This window comes from Rattus norvegicus, chromosome 16, assembly GCF_036323735.1.
Source record: "Rattus norvegicus strain BN/NHsdMcwi chromosome 16, GRCr8, whole genome shotgun sequence".
Classification (NCBI taxonomy): Eukaryota; Metazoa; Chordata; class Mammalia; order Rodentia; family Muridae; genus Rattus; species Rattus norvegicus.
Genome location: NC_086034.1, coordinates 8129314 through 8152180, shown reverse-complemented (window position 1 = coordinate 8152180; position 22867 = coordinate 8129314). Strand labels below are relative to the sequence as shown.

The following is a 22867-nucleotide window of genomic DNA, read 5'->3' as shown; positions in this document are numbered from 1 at the left end:
CTCAGCCAGGCTGCCTCGATTTACTCAATTGCAATGAGAGGAGAAAACCTTGCTCCTTTCCCCACAACTTCCCCCTATGGAGAAGAAAGCCACTTTTATCTCTGCCCAATAGGAAGCCAAATGAGAGACAGAGGGAGAAGGGACCAGGGACTGCTTTGTTTGGAGAAAGTCATGAGATAGAGGAAAAAGTGACTAGGAAGTGTAGAAGAAAATTCCAAAATGCTAAGATTCATTACTGGATAAAATGCGATCTAAAACAAAACAAAAACAAAACAAAACAAAAACCTCACCCTACTTGCAACTATTAACCAGTAAGTCCTGGCAAAGTGAATGGTTATGTCAAAGTATTGGTTAGCCACTCATGTTCATGATTAGAACGAAATTTTACAAAGAGATATGGTCTTTCCAACATGCTCCTGGAAAAGTAGCTTTGAATCCCTGTGCTTTCCCTGTAAGGCCAGTTCCCCTTTTGCTACTACTCTCTCAGTCACACAGAGGGTAGTGAGGCAAAGCATACACCTCTTCCTAAATCCTTTGACCAGCCCATTCCTCATCAATCAACCCAAAGACTTCACGAGATGGAATCCTTCCCAAGGTCCTGCCTTGCCCCCTTGACATCAATGACTCCGCCTGAGAATGTAGAGTGCATGATGTCATTGCTCCTGGTCTCACTCCTTGGTTACTTTTCAGTGACCATTTCTCTACTCTCCTTTCTTTGAGGCAGAGGCCTGTAACCTCTCTTGACATCTCGGGGCAGGGTCCTTTGATGTGGGGACTATCTTGGGCATTGTCTCTATTCTTAAACTGCTAGTGGCATGCCCACACTTGAGGCAACCAAAACCATGCCCTGAAATCAGCAAACGTCCCCTACAGTGGCAGAAGCACCCCCACTGTTGAGAACTCTGCGTGAATGGATGCCAGAGGATTGTGTTATACAAAGTATCTTAGAGATTCAAATCTTGCTACAGAGTGTGTCAAGACTGGATGCACCGACCTTCCCAATGCATAAGAGATCACCTCAGAGTTCAGCCAGCATTCACAGCAAGCTCCAGGGAGCGGCTGCCACTGGCATTGTCTTTCAGGCTGGGGATTCTAGCCGGCTGCATGCTAGGTCAAATGGGGAGGGATGCCTGAGTTTCCACCTATGTGGGAATCTTCCCGGAATGTCAAGGATCCCTGCTTTTCAAGCTCCCTGAGTGGTTCTAACATGAGATGAACATAAGTTGCTAATAGCTTTCAAGGTCCTTAGGACCCCAAACTTCTAAAGCAACCAAAAATTAAAGACAGCTCCCATGGATGTATTCTTTAATTTCACATCCCTGGGAAGTCCCTCCTTGGTGTCACCTAGAAGTATGGGTTGGGTAAAACAGAATTAGGCAGAATAAGACTTTCACCCCCACTTGGTCCACCAGTGATTCCCATTCCACTCCTGCAAAGACCAGACCAGGAACATACCTTGACGCTATGAAATTCTTAAGAGACTCGAATCCTTTCTTCCTCTTTTTCTGTTCCTCTCTTTCTGTCTAGAAGTGAGGCCGCATCAAGATGCCAGACTTACCTTCAAAAAATGCCCAAGTCACCTTCTTTTTCTCAAACGATGAATCTTCATCAGCCTTGAGGGAGATCACTGTAAACACAAAGGTACAGAAATGACACACGGCAGCTCGCAGCTCTGACCCACACTCTAACCCCAAATAGAGCCATACGGTACTGACGTTGCTTAAATTTAATGTGTCCGCATTGACAAAACTGCCTTAAGCCTTCACAACCCAGATACCAAGGAGAAACACAATGGCTTCCACCAAAGGTGGAGAAACTTGGGCCCCAGGACAGGCAAAGAAAGCTGTCTGTGTTTAAAAGCCGTTATGGCAAAGCCAAAGTACAGACTAATGAGTGTCTCACCTGCCCGACAGACTTTCAAATATGGAGAGTTTATTGATAGGGACCAAAACCAAATAACCACTTCCTTTGTGAGTTTACTCTCTTCCATGGTCCAGTACGGGGTATTTACTCCTAGACAGAAACACCTGGAGTCCTGAATAGGCGGGGATGAGCCCTGAGACCCTCTGTATGCAAGACACTCTTAAAGTCAGCAGGCTCCTACTCGACATTATTATTTCGTCTTCTCTTACGTGATGATTGGTTAAAAGATTTATTCTGCTTTCAGTAGAAATGAGTTGTGTTACAGTGTGTAAAACCTTGAATGTCACTCTGGGGAACTAAACAGACAACAAAACACATACATCAGGGGTTGAGCTGATTGTTGGACAGTGTTGTCCATGTTGGCAAGCTGCTGACAAATATGACTACTGGGCACTTAAAATATGGATAGTCTGACCAAGACCGCATACCTTTAACCCCAGCACTCGGGAGGCAGAGGCAGGCAGATCTCTGTGAGTTCGAGGCCAGCCTGGTCTACAGAGCTAGGCCAGCCATGACCACTTGGTTCTATTGTGCCTTCTATATGTATCTGGATTACTGTTGCTGTAGATATCAATTCTTAATATGCCACCCTTTTGTCCTTGGGACCTTTATTGGATATTAGCTTTTGAGGTATCTTGTAGACCTCTGATCTTCTCTTCCTGTGTGTCTAACCTGTCAAAAAGCCTCTTTGTTTTGTCTTTCCATTTATGGCATCTTTCAGCTCAGGATTACCTAACTCCTCTCACACACCCTGGTTCTCCAGCGAATCCTCCAGCTTCTCAACTAACTTCCTAGCCAAGCTAATGATCAATGTTAACAGCCGTGCCTGACAACTTCCATAGCAATATGACCTCCAGATCCGTTCCTCCCATCTGGTTTTGATTTTGGCATTGTCTCAGTGTGCCTGAGAATTTTTCCAGCGTGGATGTCAGACATTGTTAGGAAGAGCACAACGTCCCTAGAGAAGTCTTCCGTTTCCTGAGAGCGTGGTGAAGATTAACATTCCCCTTATCCACTCAGGGTTTGAACTGCTTAGGGACTGTATGTTTTAGTCTGGCTGTCTCTTGCTTTGGGTTTAGTCCCTTGAGGTTCCGTGGCAGTAAGCTTGGACTATTTGTCACAGTCCACACAGATTTCATACCACATTCAGGGATACCCAAAAGTCATTTGCCTTCAAAACAACCTGGCTGGTACTTTCTCTGTGGCTCCTGTCCAGCAGTTACAAAGGAACTTCCAGAAAGTTTACATGTCTGATGTGGACTCCTTCACTCTTTGTCTCTGCAATCTCCTACCCTATCTAAGAACAAGTGTGAGAACTGATATACAAATATATATATATATATATATATATGTATATATATGTGTGTGTGTGTATATATACATATATATATATATTTGCATGTGGCTGAGGGGATGATGACTCAGTGGCGAAAGGCACTGGTTGCTCTTCCAGAGGACCCAGGCTTAATTTCCAGCCCCCATATGTAGGTGCACAACATTCTAGAACTCCAGTTTCAGGGGGCCTAATACCCCCTTCTGCCCCGTGTGAGAATCGACCATACACAGCACACAGACATAACTTACAGGCAAATACTCACATACATAAAACTAAAGTCAAGAAAGTAAATGCACAATTGGGGAATGCACAGAGTTGCTGCTCACGAGGCAGAAATTCAGAGATTTCTCTCCCCTCCCCTAAAGGAAACTCCTGTCACTTTCATGACCTTTTCCTGGAAGTTGGCAAGTTGTGTGTGTGTGTGTGTGTGTGTGTGTGTGTGTGTGTGTGTGTGTGTGTAGCGAGGCCAGCCGTCCAAATGGCCAAAATGAAAGGGTCCTCCATTCCTGTGAGCAGCCCTCTAACTGAAATAGCTTGCCATGACCCTTAGCCAAAGCAGGTGCCCGACAAGCACTTCCGTGCATCTTCCAGGGAAAGAACCCGTGGTTCTGATTCAATCCAAGTTCAGGTCCTTCTGCCTCACGCACGCTGACAGTGAAGCAATTCAATTCCACTTAGGACAACACATCAACCCATCCCAAGAAATCTCATAAACGGGGATTTACAAACTGCGGGGACTCTCACCTGCCTTTGCAGTCCAGACAATTTATGGGAAAGGGCAGCCGTTGCTGCTTGGCGCTGAAAGACTAGCAACACTTATCTGCTCCCTCAAGAAAGAAAAACTGCACGGGGGCCCTGCCAGGGCTTCAGGAATTTCCCAAAGTTCTGTTGTAACTATCTCATCTCAGCTGCTAATCCTGCGCTATCTCAAGTGAATTTGACACAATGTCAAACTATGTGTCTGAGAACACAGACTGTGAGGAAACCCGGATGTCTGACGCGGCCCGTCCACAGCAAGGGCTTTGTAGTGGAGCGGCCATGGCTCTGTTCCCTGCATTGATGTACCTCCCCCTGTGGCACATGCACAAGGCCGACATAGACTGACCTTGGCCAATCTGTCCTGTAGGCACGGAGTGAAAGAGGCCTCTCTGGGGTGGACTTGGCGAAAGAGGATACCAATGCTTCTAGGAAGCATTCAGCCGGAGGCTGGCTATAACTCCGTCAGGGGTCAAGTTCGTCTTAGTACGTGTGAAGTCCTGGGTTTGATCTCTACCACCACAAAACAGGGACCAAAAGAAAATGTGAAAACATTTTCCGACCACAGATTATTCACGTTGGCCCAAGACATTCTGAAAGAAGATGCACTTTTTTTTTTTTTTTTTTTTTTTTTTTGCACAACTCACTCCCAGTGAACTAGCTAATTGTCAGGCTTTAGGCTGTTTAACAAAAGCCAACAAGTCTGTGTATTTTGGCTATTGGTCTCCTCCCCTTATAAACCAGCTGTACAGTCAGACAGTAGGGGAGGGACAGCAAACAGCCCTCATGTCCAAATTGCTGTAATTTCTGGAACCTGACAGCCTCTGGTGGGTTGTTCCATAGATAGAGGCTGGGGCCTCATGAGGGGGCAGAGGCTATCCACGCCTCAGGAAGGACTCCTCACTCAAGCTCCCGCAAAGGAGCTGCTATCACGCGCACACACACACACACACACACACACACACACACACACACACACACACGCACACACTGTAATTATTTGTGCTCGGTCTTCTCTCCCATCCTGCCTGAATCCAGGAGAGTCAGGTGTAGGACCCAACCTCCAGATGCTACAGAATTTAGGTCCTACGTGGAGACAGAGGGAGACGGGGCTATTACTGAACAGAGAGGCAGAAGGAGGCTTTCTCGGTACAGCTGCATCAGTAAGACGGGCTTTGATTTACTTGATCACTGTGCCTATTGGCCAGTTGGTTCCAAGATCAAAGCAGAAGAGAGGAATAAAGATTGTTCCTACCCCAGCCAACTCCTGGCTGCTGGCTGATGCATCATTCGTTGTCTCGGAACCTGGCACCAGCAGACAGATCCTGTGTGTCTTCTCAAGGAGGCAGTGGCCCAGACAACAGAACTGCCAGCTATTCTAGACCCCTCCCGAGAGAGCAGAATAGGAAGAAATCTAGTAAATTGCAAGACATGTCCCACTGCCGTCTCTCTGGGAGCTGCTAGCTGAAAGTGGCCACAGGATAAGGAAAAAGGAAGCCCAAAGGACTCAGACAAATTTTGTTAGAAGGAGCAGGAAGTAGGTTGTGAAGAAAAACACCTTAGTCACATCCTTTGATGGGCCTTAGGTAGCCCACCCTACTTACCTACCCTACAGGGAAATTAATGGCCTTGAATCCTAACTTGAAAAGAAAGTCCCAGAAATGTCCGTGGGAAGGGTGTGCTTCAGCTGTGACTAAGTTCACATGAAGATCCTGTGCTAATGCCCTCAGTTCAGGGACTTTCCTGAGTCCACTGCTTTCCTGGTCCTTCGGGGACACAGACAACAGCTATGCGGACTGGTTGAACCCAGTCACCCATGTTAGACAGAGATGATTACAAATTTCAGATTGTCCAGTAATCTCTCCCAACTCTGCTCACCCGTGCCTTCTTTCTTTGACAAAGAATTCAACTTTTAGAGAAGCTTAAAAGGCAGATGTAAGTTACATCCAAGGACTAAGATCATGACAGAGGTTGACTCTGAGTTGGGGAGACCCACCTCAGCCTTTCTGTCTCTGCTGCTTGGCCAAGTTGGCTAAAGCATTCTGTGCATGGCATGGTGATCTCAGCAGAAGGTGCCTAGTACCTGACAGACTAAGCTGTGAAACATTGAACAAGCAGGACAATCAACCAGTTCTTGTTAACATGAAGTTCTCTGACAGTACCCCTGAGCTCCTGGGGGTGAGTAGGAGACACCTCTCAGAAGGGACAGAGGCTCCAGCTTCCAGGACCCCACATGGAGGAGCCCTCTGGATCTTGAGAGCCTAGGCCTTGGTCTCTTGTCCAGCCCAGGGCAGGATTTAGAACTCAAGAAAAACAATCTAGACACCACCTCCTTGGTGCACACTAGGGAAAGCAGAGTAACAGTGCCCAGGAGTGAGTCTGTCACAAGGGTATGTCCCCAAGGATTCCAAAACTCACGGAACACTTGCCATCACAGGAAATCTGCCCAGAAGAATGTTAACTCCATTTACAAAGGCAAACAGAGTCCAATTTTAAAAAGGATCCATTTGTCCAGAAATCTCTCCCCACTCTGGGCACCCCAGTCAACTCCTGACTGCTGGCTGATTCGTCGTTGTCTTGGGACCTGGCACCAGTAGACAGACCCTGTGTGTCTTCTCGAGGAAACAGTGGCCCAGACAACAAAACGCATGCCCTCGATTTCTTTAACAAAGAATTCAGTCATTAGGGAAGCTTAAAAGACAGATGTAGGTCACATCCAAGGACCAAGATCATGGCAAAAGTTGGCTCTTGAGCTGGGGAGACTCACCTCAGCCTGTCTGTCTCCCATTCCTAAGAAGGACTCCCTGTCCCTTTATAAATGAAGTTAACTGTGAACTTCTTGATACTTACCCCCTGCAAGACCACTTGCAGTTGGCGTAGAATTACAGACAGCTAGGGGGAAAGGGTAGGAAGAGGTGGTCAGAACCTCAGGCAAGGCTCTAGTGACCCTTTCCAACCTTTCTGCTGAGAAAACAGGGTCTCCCGTGGCAATAACTGCCACTCTGGTTAAGAAGCAACGGCTGTTAATGCTGTGAGGACAGCGTTCCACAGTCTCTGAGAGATGTGGGCTCTGGAAGAAAGGTGAATCAGAGAAGCCTTCCTCTGGGGTTATCCAGCGTCTCAGCCTCCTATCCCCTACCAAATACGCTGCCTTAGAATGCATCACTACCCAGAGAATATGCATCGGGCACGATCACCCTTTGTATTATCTGCTTCGATGTCTTGCTCCCTCCCTTGCTAGAATCCTCCTGGTCAAGGCGAGTTCACTTCACAGGAGTGAAGTGGTTCTGGGAGGGTATGCCTGTAGTCCTTTGGTGGAGCAGGGGGATCCCTGGAGCACAGGAGGTAGAAGCAAGTCTGGGCAATGCAACAAGACCATGTCTCGGTAGAAAAAAGAGGAATGAATGGATCACTTAACCAATCTGTTATATGCTATGGTATGGTATGGTATGGTATGGTATGGTATGGTATGCTATGCTATGCTATGCTATGCTATGCTATGCTATGCTATGGAATGGTATGATATAACAGGGCATACTAGGGAAGAAGGTTACTCAAAAAGATTTGAAAACAGCACCATGATATTGTTACATGTTGAAAACTTTGGAAGAGGCCAGGCACAGGAGCCCCATCCCACCCAAGTCCCCTTGCTTCTCTGACACCTCAGAAGCTATGGAGACACAGCAGCCCAGGGCTCGCTGCTCCCACGTGTGCTGGCACTGGACTTGCACTGCATGGAGTTTATTTTTCCAGTCTTTCTACAGGAAAAAATGCAGGATTTCCCAAGCAGAGGATGATTTTTAGCTTCAGTCAAGAAGAGCAGACATCTGAACCCTGCTGCCCGGCATGTGAGCCTCGCTGATGCTTACCCAGGAAGAACATAGGCCACCCTGCCTCTGTTTCCTCGGGCTCCATATGAGACAGATCCATGTAAGAAAAGTAGGGGTGCAGAAATCAACAAGTCACCAACAGCCCCTTGGCTCCTAATTCAAATTTAATAGGCTCACTGTCCCTCCTTGCTGAAGGACCAGATAACACCCAAGGGAAAAGTTAAAATGTAGCTGTGTTCCCACTGTATATGTCTGGATCTGCAAGTTGGAGGAGGGAGGAGAAACCCTAGACACAGAGACCTCTGTTCCTGCCCTGAGGCTGGCCTGTCACTTCCTTTCCTCCTTGCCTCTCCAAGACTCGGGTCAAAGGCAGCCTCTCTTGAGCCTGGGACAGAGCCACGTAAGTCAGCAATGGCCCTCGGTGACCTGCCCAGGGTCTCTGTTGATAAACACTGAGACTGGCTTGGCTTTGTTCAGTTTAAGCCATTCTTGCCTTTTTGCACATAGGCTAAGTCGAATTCTAGAAAACAAAGCAGACACAGCAAAGGATTAAAGAGGGAGAAACTTCCCAGGGTTCCTGGCCGAGGCAAGGGAAGCCCACATTCCCCAGGGAAGCGCTACAGAATACAAGGACAAGCATTCTGAGGTAGGGCGCACTGAAGCTCAGGACTCACTCAGCCTCAGAGTTTACCCAAGAGTTTAAATCCCTCACTCACCGTTTACATGGTAAACTGTGTCCTGGAACCTCTGTCTGGGTCCATACACTGAGTCACAGGTGAGATATCAAAGCAGAATCTAGTGGGGCGCTGAAATCCCTGGTCAGATCACCTCCCTGGCCAGTCCCTTCCACTTTCTCATCTCTACCGCTCCCTTATCCTGGCCCACAAGGTCAACTGGCATGCTCTTGATTCTCTAAGTTTCTCTTCCAATTCCTTAGAGCCGAGCTGCCCTCCATTCTGACATGGCAGGATTCATTGTGTCTGTTGAAGCCCTCCTGTGGTTTCCTCCTCCTCCTCCTCCTCCTCCTCCTGATCCTCCTCCTCCTCCTCTTCCTCTTCCTCCTCTTCCTCCCCTTCCTCCTCTTCCTCCTCTTCCTCCTCCTCCTCCTCCTCCTGATCCTCCTCCTCTTCCTCTTCCTCCTCTTCCTCCCCTTCCTCCTCTTCCTCCTCCTCCTCCTCCCCCATAAGGTGACCTCCCATCCACCTCCTAGAAATGTATACTTGTCCCAGCCTTCCTTCCATGTCAGGGACACTTGCTATACAGTACCACCTTATCATCCTGTCTTCTCATGCCCTCCCCTGGATAAGGAGACTGTAGTCCGGGGTCAACAGGGATGCTGGCTATCTACCTCATGCCTCCTTGGGCACAGTGTCCCAAGGATAGCTTCATAAAGGAAAGCTGCCTACATGTAGAGGAGTTTAAGTTGTTTTTTTTTTTTTTTTTTATCTCCTGGCATTTTACAAGACTAGTGGTTGGTTTGTGGTTCAGTCCAACGGGGAATGTCTCTGAGTGTTGTTTAAATTACACTCTGGTTGTGAATGTGTTGCTTCTGAATGTTTGGACCTGTTGACACTGTAAACACCATGATGTGCGCTTGCTTAATTAAGCAGTGGCACTAAATGCTCAGTAAATTTCATTCCTAATTATCTGTTCTGGGTCTCCAGAGACAAGGGATTTAGTTAACTTCTTCCATTGAAACCTAAAGTATCCGCTCCCTGTGGCATTAAGTCCAAATCTAATTATTAAGTCCCCCTCTCACATTTTGGGGTCAAATGCCCAGATGATAAATTATATTCTGATTTCATCCTTGTCCCCAAACTTTTTTCTCATAAATTGTGCTTGTATGCTCTCTCTCTTTCCCTCCCTCCCTTCCTCCCTCCCTCCTTTCCTCCCTTCCTCTTTTCCTCTCCCTCCTTCCCTTCCTCCCTTCTTTCCCTCTCTCCCCTTTCTGCCTACTCTCTCTATATATGATGTGTCTGAGCATGAAACACCTGTGTGTTCACAGGTGGATGCACAGAGCTCATGGGAAGGTCAGAGGTCAGCTGTCCTCCACTTTCTGTCTTGTTTAAGCTGGGGTCCCTTGTTTGCCGAGATGTAAACCCAAGTGTTGTCAGAAAGCTTCCAGGATTCTTCTGACTCCGCCTCTCCCCCCGCCCCCAGCAACAACAACGCTCTGGGATTACAGGCATCCATCCCAATGCTCCAGGTTTCCAGGTGAATTCTGGGAATGGAACTCAGGTTCTCACATTTGCCTGGCAAGCGCTTTGCAGGCTGGGCCATCTTGCCAGGTCTGCCACCAAACTTTTATGGTAACAGCATTTTTCCATTCGCTCTATCCGTTTACCACACTGAAAGCTGACTCATGTAACCTTAAATCAAGCAACAGTCTGGCTCATTGAACTATACTGTTTGTGGTTAGAGTAAAACCCTGGTTAAAATGCAGGAGTCTGCAGGTTGCTGCTATTCTGGGCATTTCACTATTGACAAAGGGGTTCCCTTTAAACAGGGAGGTAGATATTTCATCTCAAAATGTTTGACTGCTGCTGATCCCACGGGCTACAGAGCTTGGCTGAAAAACAACTAAAGGCCACACACATACACACACACACACACACACACACACACACACACAAAACACACACATACACACACACACACACACACACACACTGGATGACCAAAGCCATTGCAGTCCTCACAGCTAAAGCCTAAAGTGGAAAGCAATGTCTCACCCACAGGGGCTGTCAGAATGAGCTCTGTAACTAGCCTCTCTAGCATTCAACCGGTGACCACAGGATTGTGGTACCAGGACTGAGGGGAGTTCCTCCTCTGGGTCAGAACCCCATGAACCCTCACCACTGCACACAGCTGAAAAAACAAGGCTTAGGGATTCCATGCTAACCAATCAAGCTGTGGAATCAGGATGGACCTGGCCAGATCAATACCCTTAGATGGACACCAAGTCTAGGAACTTGTGGAACACAGCAAAGCTTGGAGGGGTCACAGAGTAGGGAGACTCTCAAAGCTTGGAGAGATAAAACTGGTCAAACAAGGAAAGGAAGTTTCTTCAGAGCAGTGAACAGAAGACTAGCCCAATGGCCATGGGGCAGAGGGTGAGAGGAAGAGTGCCCTGAGAGGCAGCCACAACTCTGACACTCCAACATAGCAGACAGAGCCTTGAGTTGCAAACGGCTATGTCCCATGCACAGAAGTGACCAGTCAGCACTGTATGGGAGTGCAGATGGGTTCAGTCAAGGCCTTTATATCTATAGGGGCAACAGAAAACACCATTATTTGACAAAGTGGCAGCCATAGACAGGTTGAGTCTCCCTAATCTGAAATGTTATCAGGTTTCAAAGTTTTCCCACACATTTTCAGAATTAGAGGTTCTCCAATTGTACAAGCAAATATTGTCAAATCTGAACCAATATGAAATCCACAACACTTCTGGTCCAAGAATTGGGGATGAATGATACTCAGTTATATTTCTTACATGCATGAGAGACTTTGAACCCCTTAGAACAGTGGTTCTCAACTTCTCTAATGCTGTGACCCTTTAAGATAGGTCCTCATGCTGTGGTGACCCCCCCCAGGCATAAAACTATTTGCACTGCTATTTCATAACTGTAATGTTGGTATTTTTATCAGGTGTAATACAAATATCTATGTTTTCCAATGGTCTTAGGAGACTTCTGTGAAAGGGTTGTTCAACCAACAAAGAGATTGACACGAACAGGTAGAAAACCACTGCCTTTGAATATGGAAATGTCCCTCTGCGCATGCACATACACACAGATACACACACAGAGACACAGACACAGACACACACACAGACACACACACAGACACACACAGAGACACACACACAGACACACACACAGAGACACAGACACAGACACACACACAGAGACACAGACACACAGAGACACAGACACACAGACACACACACACACACACACACACACACACACACTCGGCAGGGCTGTCTCTGACTCTTTCCTGCCTTTGGGAGCCTTTTCCTCCTGCTGGGTCACCTCACACAGCCTTGCTGTGAGAATATGTGCCTGGTCTTCTTATAGTTTGTTATGCCATATTTGGTTGATGTCGCTAGAAGGTCTGATCCTTTCTAAGGAGAGCAGTGAAGGGGATTAGATCTCGTAGAAAGGGAAAATGACAGATTTGGGGGGATTGCAGCTGGGGTGTAATATACGTGATAAGGATAAAGAAAAGTAAAAAAAAAAATAACATGGAATATTCACCTCATTTCAAAGGTGATCTTGAGATTAGACCATGACGAGAACAAGCAGGCTTTGTCTCTGTCTCAAAAGACACACAGTGTCCTCAGTTCTCAGAGCTGATTACCCAGTAATTAACAACTATCTAAGTGAAACCCTTAGCAGCCTTATTCTGGTTTGTCTGTTTCTTACCTTGTTTCATCTTATGCCAATGGCATTTGGGAATCTACTGGGTTATCATGCTTGCCAGATACAGAATCTAGTCCAACTTACAGCATCATGAATACCCCTGAACTGTTGGGCTCTTGTCAACTTGACACAACCTAAAAGGCACCCAGGAAGAGGGCACCTCAGTGGAGAAAGTGTTCATATCGACTTTCCCGTGGCTATGCCTGTTGGAGTATCTTCACTGATGACTGATGTGGGAGGGCCGAGTCCACTGTAGGCAGCACCATCCTTAGGCGGGGGGGGGGGGGGCTGATCTCTTTTTTAAAAAGTTAGCTGAGCATGAGCCAATCGACAGCATTAGTCCATAGGTTCTGTTTCAAGCTTCTGCTTGTGTTCCTTCCCTAACTTCACCCGGCGATAGATTGTGACCCAGCAGTATCACTCCTCAAGCCCAGAGGAGTCCATTCAGTGGACATCAAACCAAAATGTATCCTTCCATTAGCCCGGTACTGGTGTTTCCCACAGCTCCATCCTTGAACATTTCCATCATCTACAAATCTTCTGTTCAACACTACCGTGAGATCAGCTCGCACTAGTCAGACCACATATGTTTACACCTCTGGGAGGAAGCTTTCAATCATCACTTTTGTCCAGCTCCACTCCCCCACTGAGTTCATTCCGAAGATCTCTCTCATAACCACATTCAGTCCACTAGTCAAAGCTTCTCACTTGACACCTCTTGTCCTCTTGCCACATTTAAGGCCAAACCATTTCAACCCTTTGAACTGCCAAAGACGGTCTCCTCCCATTTCACCTGGTTCTCAAACCTGGATTGCAGTGAGCCGACAGCCAGATCCACCTGCAGCCGTGGCATGTGTTACAGTTTTCCATGGCTGAGAGCACTGACCGAGTGGTCAAACTCACTCAGTTGCACTCCTTGCTGAGGCTAACGTTCCTCAATTTTGTGTTTTCTAAAAGTTGGTCAGGGTGGTGCAGGTGCCCTTTTCAATTTCATTGATGAAAGAACTCAGTGCCATCAAACCTAGCCTTGATCCTGGTGATGGCACAGCAAACCTTAGTGGCACCGGTACACCAAGCATCGCAGAGGACTCCTTCATCCCCGTTCTTGCTACACAATGTGCCCAGCAAGTGACAGACACACGGCACAGGGCGCCTTTCATCTCATCTTCTTATATTCACCTTTCTATGAGGAAGCCCACACTCGCAAGTTCATCTGCAATGACAGATTTTCCACAATGAGCTGAGCCCAGCCTCGTTGTCCTCAGGAGGCTCAAGCACTCACTCCTAACTTCTGCCTATGGCTTTTTGTCATATCAGGCCAGCAACCTTCAGTGCACCCTGGAGCGCTTGTCAAAACCCAACACGTGATTCGCTGACAGGCCCCAATATCCATTTCCTCCCACGTCAGAAGCCCTACTCTCTGTCATAGCTTAATAATTTTCTACTGAACATGTAAAACGGCAGCCAGAAGAGTTAGTTTATTAGCGTTTATTTACTCCCTGAAACTGTGATTTATTTCCCACGCATAAGCACCAAGGCATGGGCAATCCTTAGGAAAAAAGATCATGGTGCACACACAGTTGGGCAAGGGGCACTGCAGATTTCGGGATGTCTTGACGGTTTGCTTGGATCCGTGCCCAGCGATTGTGTTATCTGTTGATTCTAAACTAAGATGGTCTGGTATTTTTCGTTATGCGGCGACTCAGGTGGGCCAGAGGGAAAGAACTTAGCTGAGGCGGAAATTGGCCAGGCTTTGGGGTGGGAAGATTGGGAAACGACTGAACTCCAGGGGAAAGGTAGCTAGTGGAGCACTGGGGGCTGGTGAGAGCGCACCCACAGCTGCCGAGACCATGAGAAATAACTCGGAGCTCAGGAGAGGCAGAGCCAGCACTAATGGGAGAGGTTTTGGCTAGGGCAAACATGCAGTCTCGATCTCCGGCTATGTACCAAGCAGGCTCGGAACAAACCGAGCCCGCCAGCCAGCGCCTAGCTGGCGAAAGTGTGAATTGATTTTCCTTCTGGAAAAGGAATACTACAGTGGAAAGGGATGACAAGTAAGACTACAAATCACCATTCAATTGGAGTATCTGTATGGATTAGCCTGGTGCTTGAAGTCTTAGCTAGATCAATAAGACAAGAAAAGAAATAAAGGATGTACAAAGAGTTGAAAAGAGGAAGTCAAAGTAAATATACCTAAGGAAACAAACGACCTCTAGAATGAGAACTTTAATGAACTGAAGAAAGAAATCAAGGAAGACACTGGAAGATGAGAGGGTTTCCCGGTTCCTGGATCAGCAGAAGGAATACTGTTAAAATGATTGCCCTACTTGTGGTGGTTTGAATCAGAATGGTCCCCGTATGCTCATATATTTGAATGCTTAGTCACCAGTTAGTGGAACCCTTTGGGGAAGATTATGAACCGTGGTCTTGCTGCAGTAGGTGTGGTCCTCTTGGAGGCGTGTCACTGGGAGTAGGCCTTGAGGTTTCAAAATCCCATAAATTCTAGGCCCAGACACTCACTCTCTCTCTCTCTCTCTCTCTCTCTCTCTCTCTCTCTCTCTCTCTCTGCCTACTGCCTGTATATCAGGATAATCAACCCTCATCTACAGCTCTGGCACCATATCTGTCTACACAGGCCATGATGATCATGGACTGACCCCCTGAAACCATCAGCAAGCCCGCAATTAAATGCTTTCTTTTCTAAGAGCCGCCTTGGTCATGATGTCTCTTCCCAGCAATAGAACAGTACTTAAGGCAGTACCGAAAGCAATCTACAGATTGGAGTCAACGCAATTCCTATCAAAGTATCAGACCCTTTCCTCACAGACATAAGAAAAACAATCTCAAAACGTGTGTGGAAACACCAAAGACCAGGCCAGAGTAACGCTGAACAAAAGCGGTGTCACTGTGTGTCACTTCAAGTCACGCGGCAGAGCATTGGCAATAAAATCAGCATGGTGGGGCTGGGGATTTAGCTCAGTGGTAGAGCGCTTACCTAGGAAGCGCAAGGCCCTGGGTTCGGTCCCCAGCTCTGAAAAAAAAAAAAAACAAAAAAAACAAAACAAAACAAAAAAAAAAAAACCAGCATGGTGCTGGCACAAAACAACACAGAACAAGGGAGTGCAATAGCGGAGCCAAATAAACTTCATGGGACTACAGCTACATGATCTTGACAAAGGCAATAAAAACACACTGGGAAGAAGACAACACCTTCAGCAAACAGTGCTGAGAAACCAGGACTTCAGCAGACACAAGGAAAAGATCCTATATCCTTACCACTTGCCCTGTCCAAAACTTACCTCCAAATGGATAAAGGACCTCATTATAAAACCTGATACTCCAAATCTGTTAGAGAAAAACACAGGGAATATGCAACGGTAAGGACCTTGTGAACAGAAGGATTCTGTGCAGGAACTAAGACCAACAACTCACAAATGGAACCCCAGGAAACGAAAGGCCTCTGCCAGCAAGAGTCAACTACTGGAATAGACAGCCTGTACAATGGAAGAAACTCTTCGCAACTCTACAGAGGATTAGTGTCTGGACTACACAAAGAACTCAAAGAGCTAAACACCAAGGGAACAACACAGCTGGAAAAAGAGTGGACTGGGGAACTGAACAGAAAGTTCCCAGAAGAAGAACACAACGGCTAGTAAACACTCTTGAGCGCTCAAGAGCCTTGGGCGTCAAAAGTGCAGAGGTAAAGCACACTAAAGCCTCCATCACTGCCCAGTCAGAATGGCCGCCAGGAACACAAATGACAACAAATAGCATCGTGGACATGGGGAGAGGGGGTGCTTGTGGATATGGGAAGAGGGGGTGCTTATACAGTGTTGGGGGGAGTGTAAAGGGGTGTGGCACTTTGGAGATCAGTACGGAGGTTTCTGAAGAAACTAGAAAGACATCTCAACAAGACCTGACTCTACCACTCTTTGCAGGTGCCTAGAGGTCTTCATATCCTACTAGAAAGACACTACCCTTGCTCAGCCATGTCCATTGCCGCCCTAGTCACAATAGGTAGGAAACAGAATCAACCTAGACGTCCATCAGCTGAAAAACGGATAGGGGAAAGGTGGTGCCTCCACACAATGGAATATTACTCAGCTATAAGAAGAAAAGAAATATAAAAGACGATGAGCAAAGGGGAGGGTGCTGGAGAGAAGGGGGGGAGCAGAGACGGGAGGAGAAGGAAGGGATGTGGAGGTGAAGGAGAAAGACTCCTGTTTCTGGTGAAGCCTTGCAAGCCACCTTGGATGTTTGAAGCAAGTTTTCAAATAAATGTTCTGGAAGGAACATCTTCACTCACTTAAAGTACATCTGCATGAAATAATAAACTAATGACTGCTTACTTAAAGCCAGTAGACCTGTTTACATAAGCTAGTTGATAGCGTTTGTCATGGCCAAGAGATTTAGTATGTGACCCCAGCACATACTGGACCCATAGGCATGTACTTGCACATACTCATGCACAGGCACATGTATACAATCCCGAAGAAAGGATAGAATGTTGGAGGGCCAAGTGGTCATCCGTGCTGTTTGCCTCCTCGGTCACTGTATTTTTATTTGGCTTTCTATGCCAAAATACATATTTATATTCGCAGCCATTTGTTCTCTTCAATTAATTTGCTTGAGGGGGAAGTGCACAACATTTTAGCAAATACATCATACTGTAAACCATAACGCTAACTCCAAAGACAAGGGGCTGCTTCAAAGACCTCCCACATAGATTACCTCCCTTTAGCATGTCCCTATGACACGGAACTGTAAAAATAGATTCACAATGGGAAGAAAGTCACCTTTTTAAAAAGCTTACCAAAACAATATGGCTTTAAAGTCTTTAGTGTTACATATTGTGTGTGATAAAATTAGCACCTCTCATATTTTAAACAAACAGCTTTACTCTGTGGATCTCTTAACCGCGTGTGGAATTAAGGCCAAGTTTGACGCTCTTAAAGACATAACTCGAGCACATTAACATTGCCAGAGGTGTCTTAGTGATGAAAATGACAACCTTCCCACGGGGTGTTCCGTAGCTAAGATGTTTGGGAAATGCAAACTCATCTCCTATCTGCCTGCAGGAAGGGAGGGCTATCCTGGTGCCTCCACCTTCCTCACAAACTTCACAGTTAGCCGAGACCCAAGCCTGGCAGCAGATCGGGAACACAAAGCAGACCCATTTATAGGGCTGGAAGTTTATCACACACTTGGTTTTGGTTACCAGGCAGCCCTAGTTAGAGTGCTCACAGAGACACAGCTCTAAACAATGGGCCGGGAATTGTCAAAGTTCTGTTTCCTAGCCAAAGTCTAGTCTAGTTCCTTGGGGACTTTCTCCCCAAGCTCAACCTTGGCCTAGGAACAGTTGAACAGACACAGTAATGAACAGTTCATGGCCATGTGCCTGCAAGGACACACTTGCCATACAGACCCCACCTGGGAAAACCCAAGGTGTCCAAAGGTCACTCTCTTCCTGATCATATATCTGAAAACATGTGGTCTTCTAGCCTCTGTGAGAAGGAAGGACCCTGCTTCTGGAAACGTCTTATACACTTGTACACTTCCATATGGGCCAGAGACCCCACTTGCTTTTCAGTATCATTGCCCTTTGAGTCTGAAATGTCCCCCAAGTGTTGAAAGCTTGGTCTCCAGCTGCTGGTGCTAATTGAGGAGCTGGTGGACACTGTGAACAGGAGAACCTAGCTTGAGAAAGTGGGTCCCTGGAGGTATGCTATCCCTGGCCTCTTCCTTTCCTGCTCTTGGCTCTGTGTTGGTGGTGATGTGAGCATCTAGCCTCCACCATCACATCCCTCCCTCTGCCATGACAATCTGACCTGCCGCACGGGGCCGAGCGGCTGCATTCCAAACACCAAGACAGCCATAATGAAGCTTTCCTCCCTTAGATGATTTCTGTCTGGGACTTGGTCACAGCACCAAGAAAAGTAGCAAAGACCATTGCTCTCCGTAACTTATCTATTTCCCCGACTCAGTGTCCTACACAGTCCCCGCCTCCCATTCTCCTCACTCTCTCTTAGAACCACAAAGTTCAAGTCCACAATAAGCACAGCTCAGGGCATACTCTCACAGGCCTCTGGCCACGGTAAGTAGGGGCCAGCTTTCTGTAGCTGACAGCATACATAGTTCAGTATTTCAGGCAGGACATGGACTAATATGGAGATATTCACTCATCCGCTGTCCTTGCTTTCCTATCTAACTACCACATCAGTCACATCATTCAAGATCTGTCCTCATCTTCGTGACTCACAGCCCTGCGGCCTCCGTGGGTGGGCCACAAGATGTGTACTATACTAGCAGGCCCAGTGAGGCGACCATCGTCACATACCAACAAAAGCCAGGAGCCCTGATCTACCACACACTGCGCCTCCTCAGAGGCCCGTGACATTCTCACCTCTCATTTCTGTGGCCGAGGAGCCATTGGACCAGGCTGTCCACTTGTTCCGGAGTTTGCTGATTTCTTGCACTTTGCAGACATACTGCCCTTGATCCGCCGGCCGGAGCATCAGGACAGACAGCTTGTACAGCACCCCTCGACGCTCCTCGAGCAGGCGCAGCCTCTGTTGGTTGGCAATGCGGCTGAAGTTCCCATAGTACTGAATCACCCGAAGCTTTGTCATCTTCACCATCAAGGCCTCCTGAGAGCCATCGGGGGCAAAGAACCAGCGCACGGCCAGCAGGCTGTCCTTCCGTCTCTTCTGGGAGACATGGCAGAGGAGAGTGGCATTTTCCCCTTCCAAGTAGTCCACCACAGGTCCTGGGGACACCGTGACATTGAGAGCACCACATATCTCTGCAAAGGGAGGGGAAAGATTAACAAAGGCCAAGAGCCTAGGGACAAGCCACCTGCTGTTGGCATCTGGAGGCTCTGAAGGGCCAGAGAGGCAATGGTCCCTACACTCTCTACACTCACTCCCCAGCCTCGCTATGACCAGGGAAGGAATTCTGAAGCATTTTTTGGGGTATGGGAAGAGCCCCGTATCCCTCCTGGTTTCAGATGTTCCTTCCTTCCTTCATTTTTTTAACCTTAGCTTGTTTGTGTGTGTGAGTTCAGACCATAGATCCTGAGTCCAAAGAAGCCATTGAGAATCCCTTCTGTGGCCTCATGGCTCCCACACCCCTATATAGGATGGTCTCAACAATATGGTGTGCCAACACTAGCCATCTCAACAGACATGTTCTCAAAAACGTTTTAATGTGTCACGGAAATTCGGATTGAATGAACCAAGACTTGGAGAACATATTGAAAACTCAGCCCACACCCCACCTTCTCCACTCACCCCCTCCCCGCAAGTTGTGTTTTTATCCCTGTTGACGGTGCTGTGGGTTAGAGACAGGTCTGGGATACCGCTGCAATGGCTTGTCAACCAGGAGACTGAATCTGTCTGTCTCCCTCCCTGCGTACTTTCTTAGTGTCAGTGAGTCTAGCTCTAGGCAGTAACTGGCCAAGCAGAGGGCTACCCTAGTGCTAATGTGCTAGGATGACATGGGATTCTCAGTGGCTTCTTTGGACTCAGGATCTATGGTCTGAATACAAACAAGCTAAGGTAAAAGAAAGGAAGGAAGGAAGGAAGGAAGGAAGGAAGGAAGGAAGGAAGGAAGGAAAGAAGGAAGGAAGGAAGGAAGGAAGAGAAAACAAAAGAATAGAAAAGAAGAAGAAGAAAGGAAGGAGCCTCCGAAACCAGGAAGGATATGGGACTCTCCCAATACCCCAAAAGATGCTTCAGAATTCCAGGCCTTTCCACTACAACCTGCCCTTTGATTTCTTATTTTAAACTAATCTAGGGGAGCCGACACCTAGCTACAGTTCTCCTTCTGAGCTTCACTGGAGACACCAGACAAGTTGAACCTAGAGAAGTGGTTCCTTTCCTGTGAAGCACTTCCCATGGTGCATGATGGGTGATTTCAACACAGCCAGGCCATGCTGAGGCTCATGGGAGGGACCATGTCACATGCTGGTGTCCTCAGAAATGTTCTAACCCATAGCTTTCTGCAGGCATCTCAGGCTAGCATAGGACATCACATGTGAAGATAGAGGTGCTTTAGAGAGCTAGCCAAATGTTTTCCCAAAATACCCAGCCTCAAAACAGTCATTGATTGAATGAATGGGTTCATCCATTCATGAGGACAGAGTCCTAACCACTTCTTAAAAGCCTCAACTCTCAGTATCTCACAATGGAGATCAAATTCCAACCTCAGTTTCTGAGAGGATTAGCCTCCTTCAAACCAGGGCGGTCATGTTCTTGGTTATTTTAAATAACTTACCATTTGAAAAGTTGTGTTCTAAGGATCAGTCTTCTATGCTGTGGTCTTCTTAGAAGCTGGGCGCTAGACTCAGGACCCTCCAGAATAATGTAGGAACTTTAACTCAGTTACATCCCTCAGTCCCCTTTGTTGTGTGAGGTAATTTTTGCAAGGCAGTTAGGACATTAAGTTTGGGGAAGCACTCCTCAGAATCCATCACCATGCCAGGCTTTGGTTGAGGTAATCATAGTAGATGGAAATAAACTCAAGGGGAAAGGCTACTGGGTGTGGTGCTCTGTGTGAAGTCCTCCATCCAGCCTACAGACCTGGAAAAGTCCTGCCTGGGGACCTTGAGGGTCACTTTACGTAGTAAAAGGCATTCTGATTTGGTCAAGTCAAAGCCCCCAGGCTATCTTGGATATCCTTAGGGCTGCTCTCTGCTTTCCCCAGGGGCAGTGCCTTCCCTGACTGAAGTCGACCACAGTGAGTCAGAAGTGGCCCTGCATCTAGCTCACCTGGCTGGCACCTAGCCCGTGTGGACAGCACTTCCTCTTGGTGCCTGAGGCTCATCTGAGGTGCAGATAGCCTCATGTGGGAGTTCTCTGGTGAATAAGGAGACAGCTGGGACCCCTGGCTGACCTCCATTCCATTAGCCACTGAGAACTGGACAGAGGAGAGAGCACCAGAACACAGCAGCTGGCTTACAGAATCCAGGGCCAGCCTGACCCACCCCCAAAGGCTCCCCACTGGAGTCAGAGGGGCTGGGAAGGAAGGAAATGGAAACAACATGGGTGGGATGATACCGAACCGAACCCTGGGCTCCAGGCTCCCCCTGGTAACTCTGCATGAAGAGGGGATTATTTATAGTGACTGAAACCTAGAGAATGCGCCAAGTGTTCCAGTCCCCATGGGAGGCCAGATTCCATCCTGGAGGCCAGCTAGAGCCCCTCCCCCTCCTGTCATCTTGTGGCTCAAAGCCCTATCTCAAGCTTCAGAAAGTAAAGGGACTGAGCTCACTTCCTCCGGGGAGTGTCCCTTTCTCTCCAGCAGTGGACCCTTCTGCCTTCCTTCCGTTTCCTTACAGATGCACCAAACACCAGTGTCTCCCACAGGAGTGCAAGGGCATCTGTCGATGGCTAAATTGTGCAGCTTGGGCAATTCATTCTTCAAAGTTCTAGCCCCTGGTACCTCCAGATGTGGGTGTGTTTGGAAAAGGTAAAGACTAAGTTAAGTGAGATCCTTAAGGTGGATGCAGTGACAATAGGAAACAACGTGACTGGTGGCCATTTAAGAAGTCGTTAGAACACAGACACATGCAGAGGAAGACCGTGAGTTCAGAGAGAAGATACCACACCAGCCAAGCAGAGAGAGACCAAAGGACAACCAGACCCTGCCCCCTCCCACACACACCTTGATCTCAGATTTCACCCCTTGTTAATCAATACAAGTTTGTTGCTAAAGCCACTTGGTACTACAGCAGGCAAATGCATATAGCCCTCTTGATGAAAGTTCACTCTAACCTTTCATCTGCCAGCCATCCTGATGCACCCCCTCCAACCCCACACACACACACACACACACACACACACACACACACACACACACACGGTGTGGAGACATTGAGCCTAGAATGGCTACTAAGCACCTCAGACTAGATCAGAAAAGCTTTGCTGAAAGTCACAGCAGGCTCTCAGAAGTCGGATCCCCTGTCAAAATCAGGTGCCATGGGCAGCACCATCCAGCACGGGAGTGGGAGGTCCCTTATGCCAAGTGTATACATATGGAGTCTCGGTTTATGTGCAGACAGCTGGGGCTCAGACTCAGCCAGGAAGGGAGAAAGTACGGGTGGAGGGCTGGCAACCATAAGCCCAAGTTAAAGGTGCTTATTTCAATACTTGTGGAAAGGAGTTGGACAGTCCTTTCCCGTTGTATCATTGTGTCCCCTGAGGCTCAGCAGACAGGGGGTTGGGGGGTGGGGACAGGACAGTGGAAGGTGGGTACCCAAGCCAGACAGACTGAAGGACAATGCATGCATGACCTGTAGGCAGAAAGGTACACGGCAGGGCTGACCCTCACTCTCTGGCCTAAGAAACTGTCACATTAGCCTGAAGTGAAAGGCAACCGTTTGCTGTCTGAGCACAGACTGCAGAGAGCTAAGGTGAGGCGTGGGCTCCAGCACACCTCCACACTCAGTGTTTTTGCTTCCCTTTTGTGTCCACTGTTTCTATTATTGACCTTAAGGAGCTAAGAGGCTAGTGGGCGAGCCAGGTCCTGATCAGGACAAAGGAGGGGAAAATACAACCACAAAGTCACCAGCTATGGAAGAACACAAGGAGTTTAAAAAA

The 22867-nt window shown here is 47.7% G+C and overlaps 1 protein-coding gene across 1 annotated transcript in view; it reads right to left on the bottom strand.

The window, feature by feature from the left end:
- Vstm4 (V-set and transmembrane domain containing 4) overlaps window positions 1–22867 on the bottom strand; it is a 79927-nt gene that overhangs the window by 54376 nt on the left and 2684 nt on the right. The window contains exons 2-3 of the mRNA NM_001029920.1: window positions 18673–19071; window positions 1559–1627 (exon numbers count right to left, since the gene is read on the bottom strand). Coding sequence (NP_001025091.1) covers window positions 1559–1627; window positions 18673–19071 — 468 coding nt within the window. The remainder of the gene's footprint in view (window positions 1–1558; window positions 1628–18672; window positions 19072–22867) is intronic.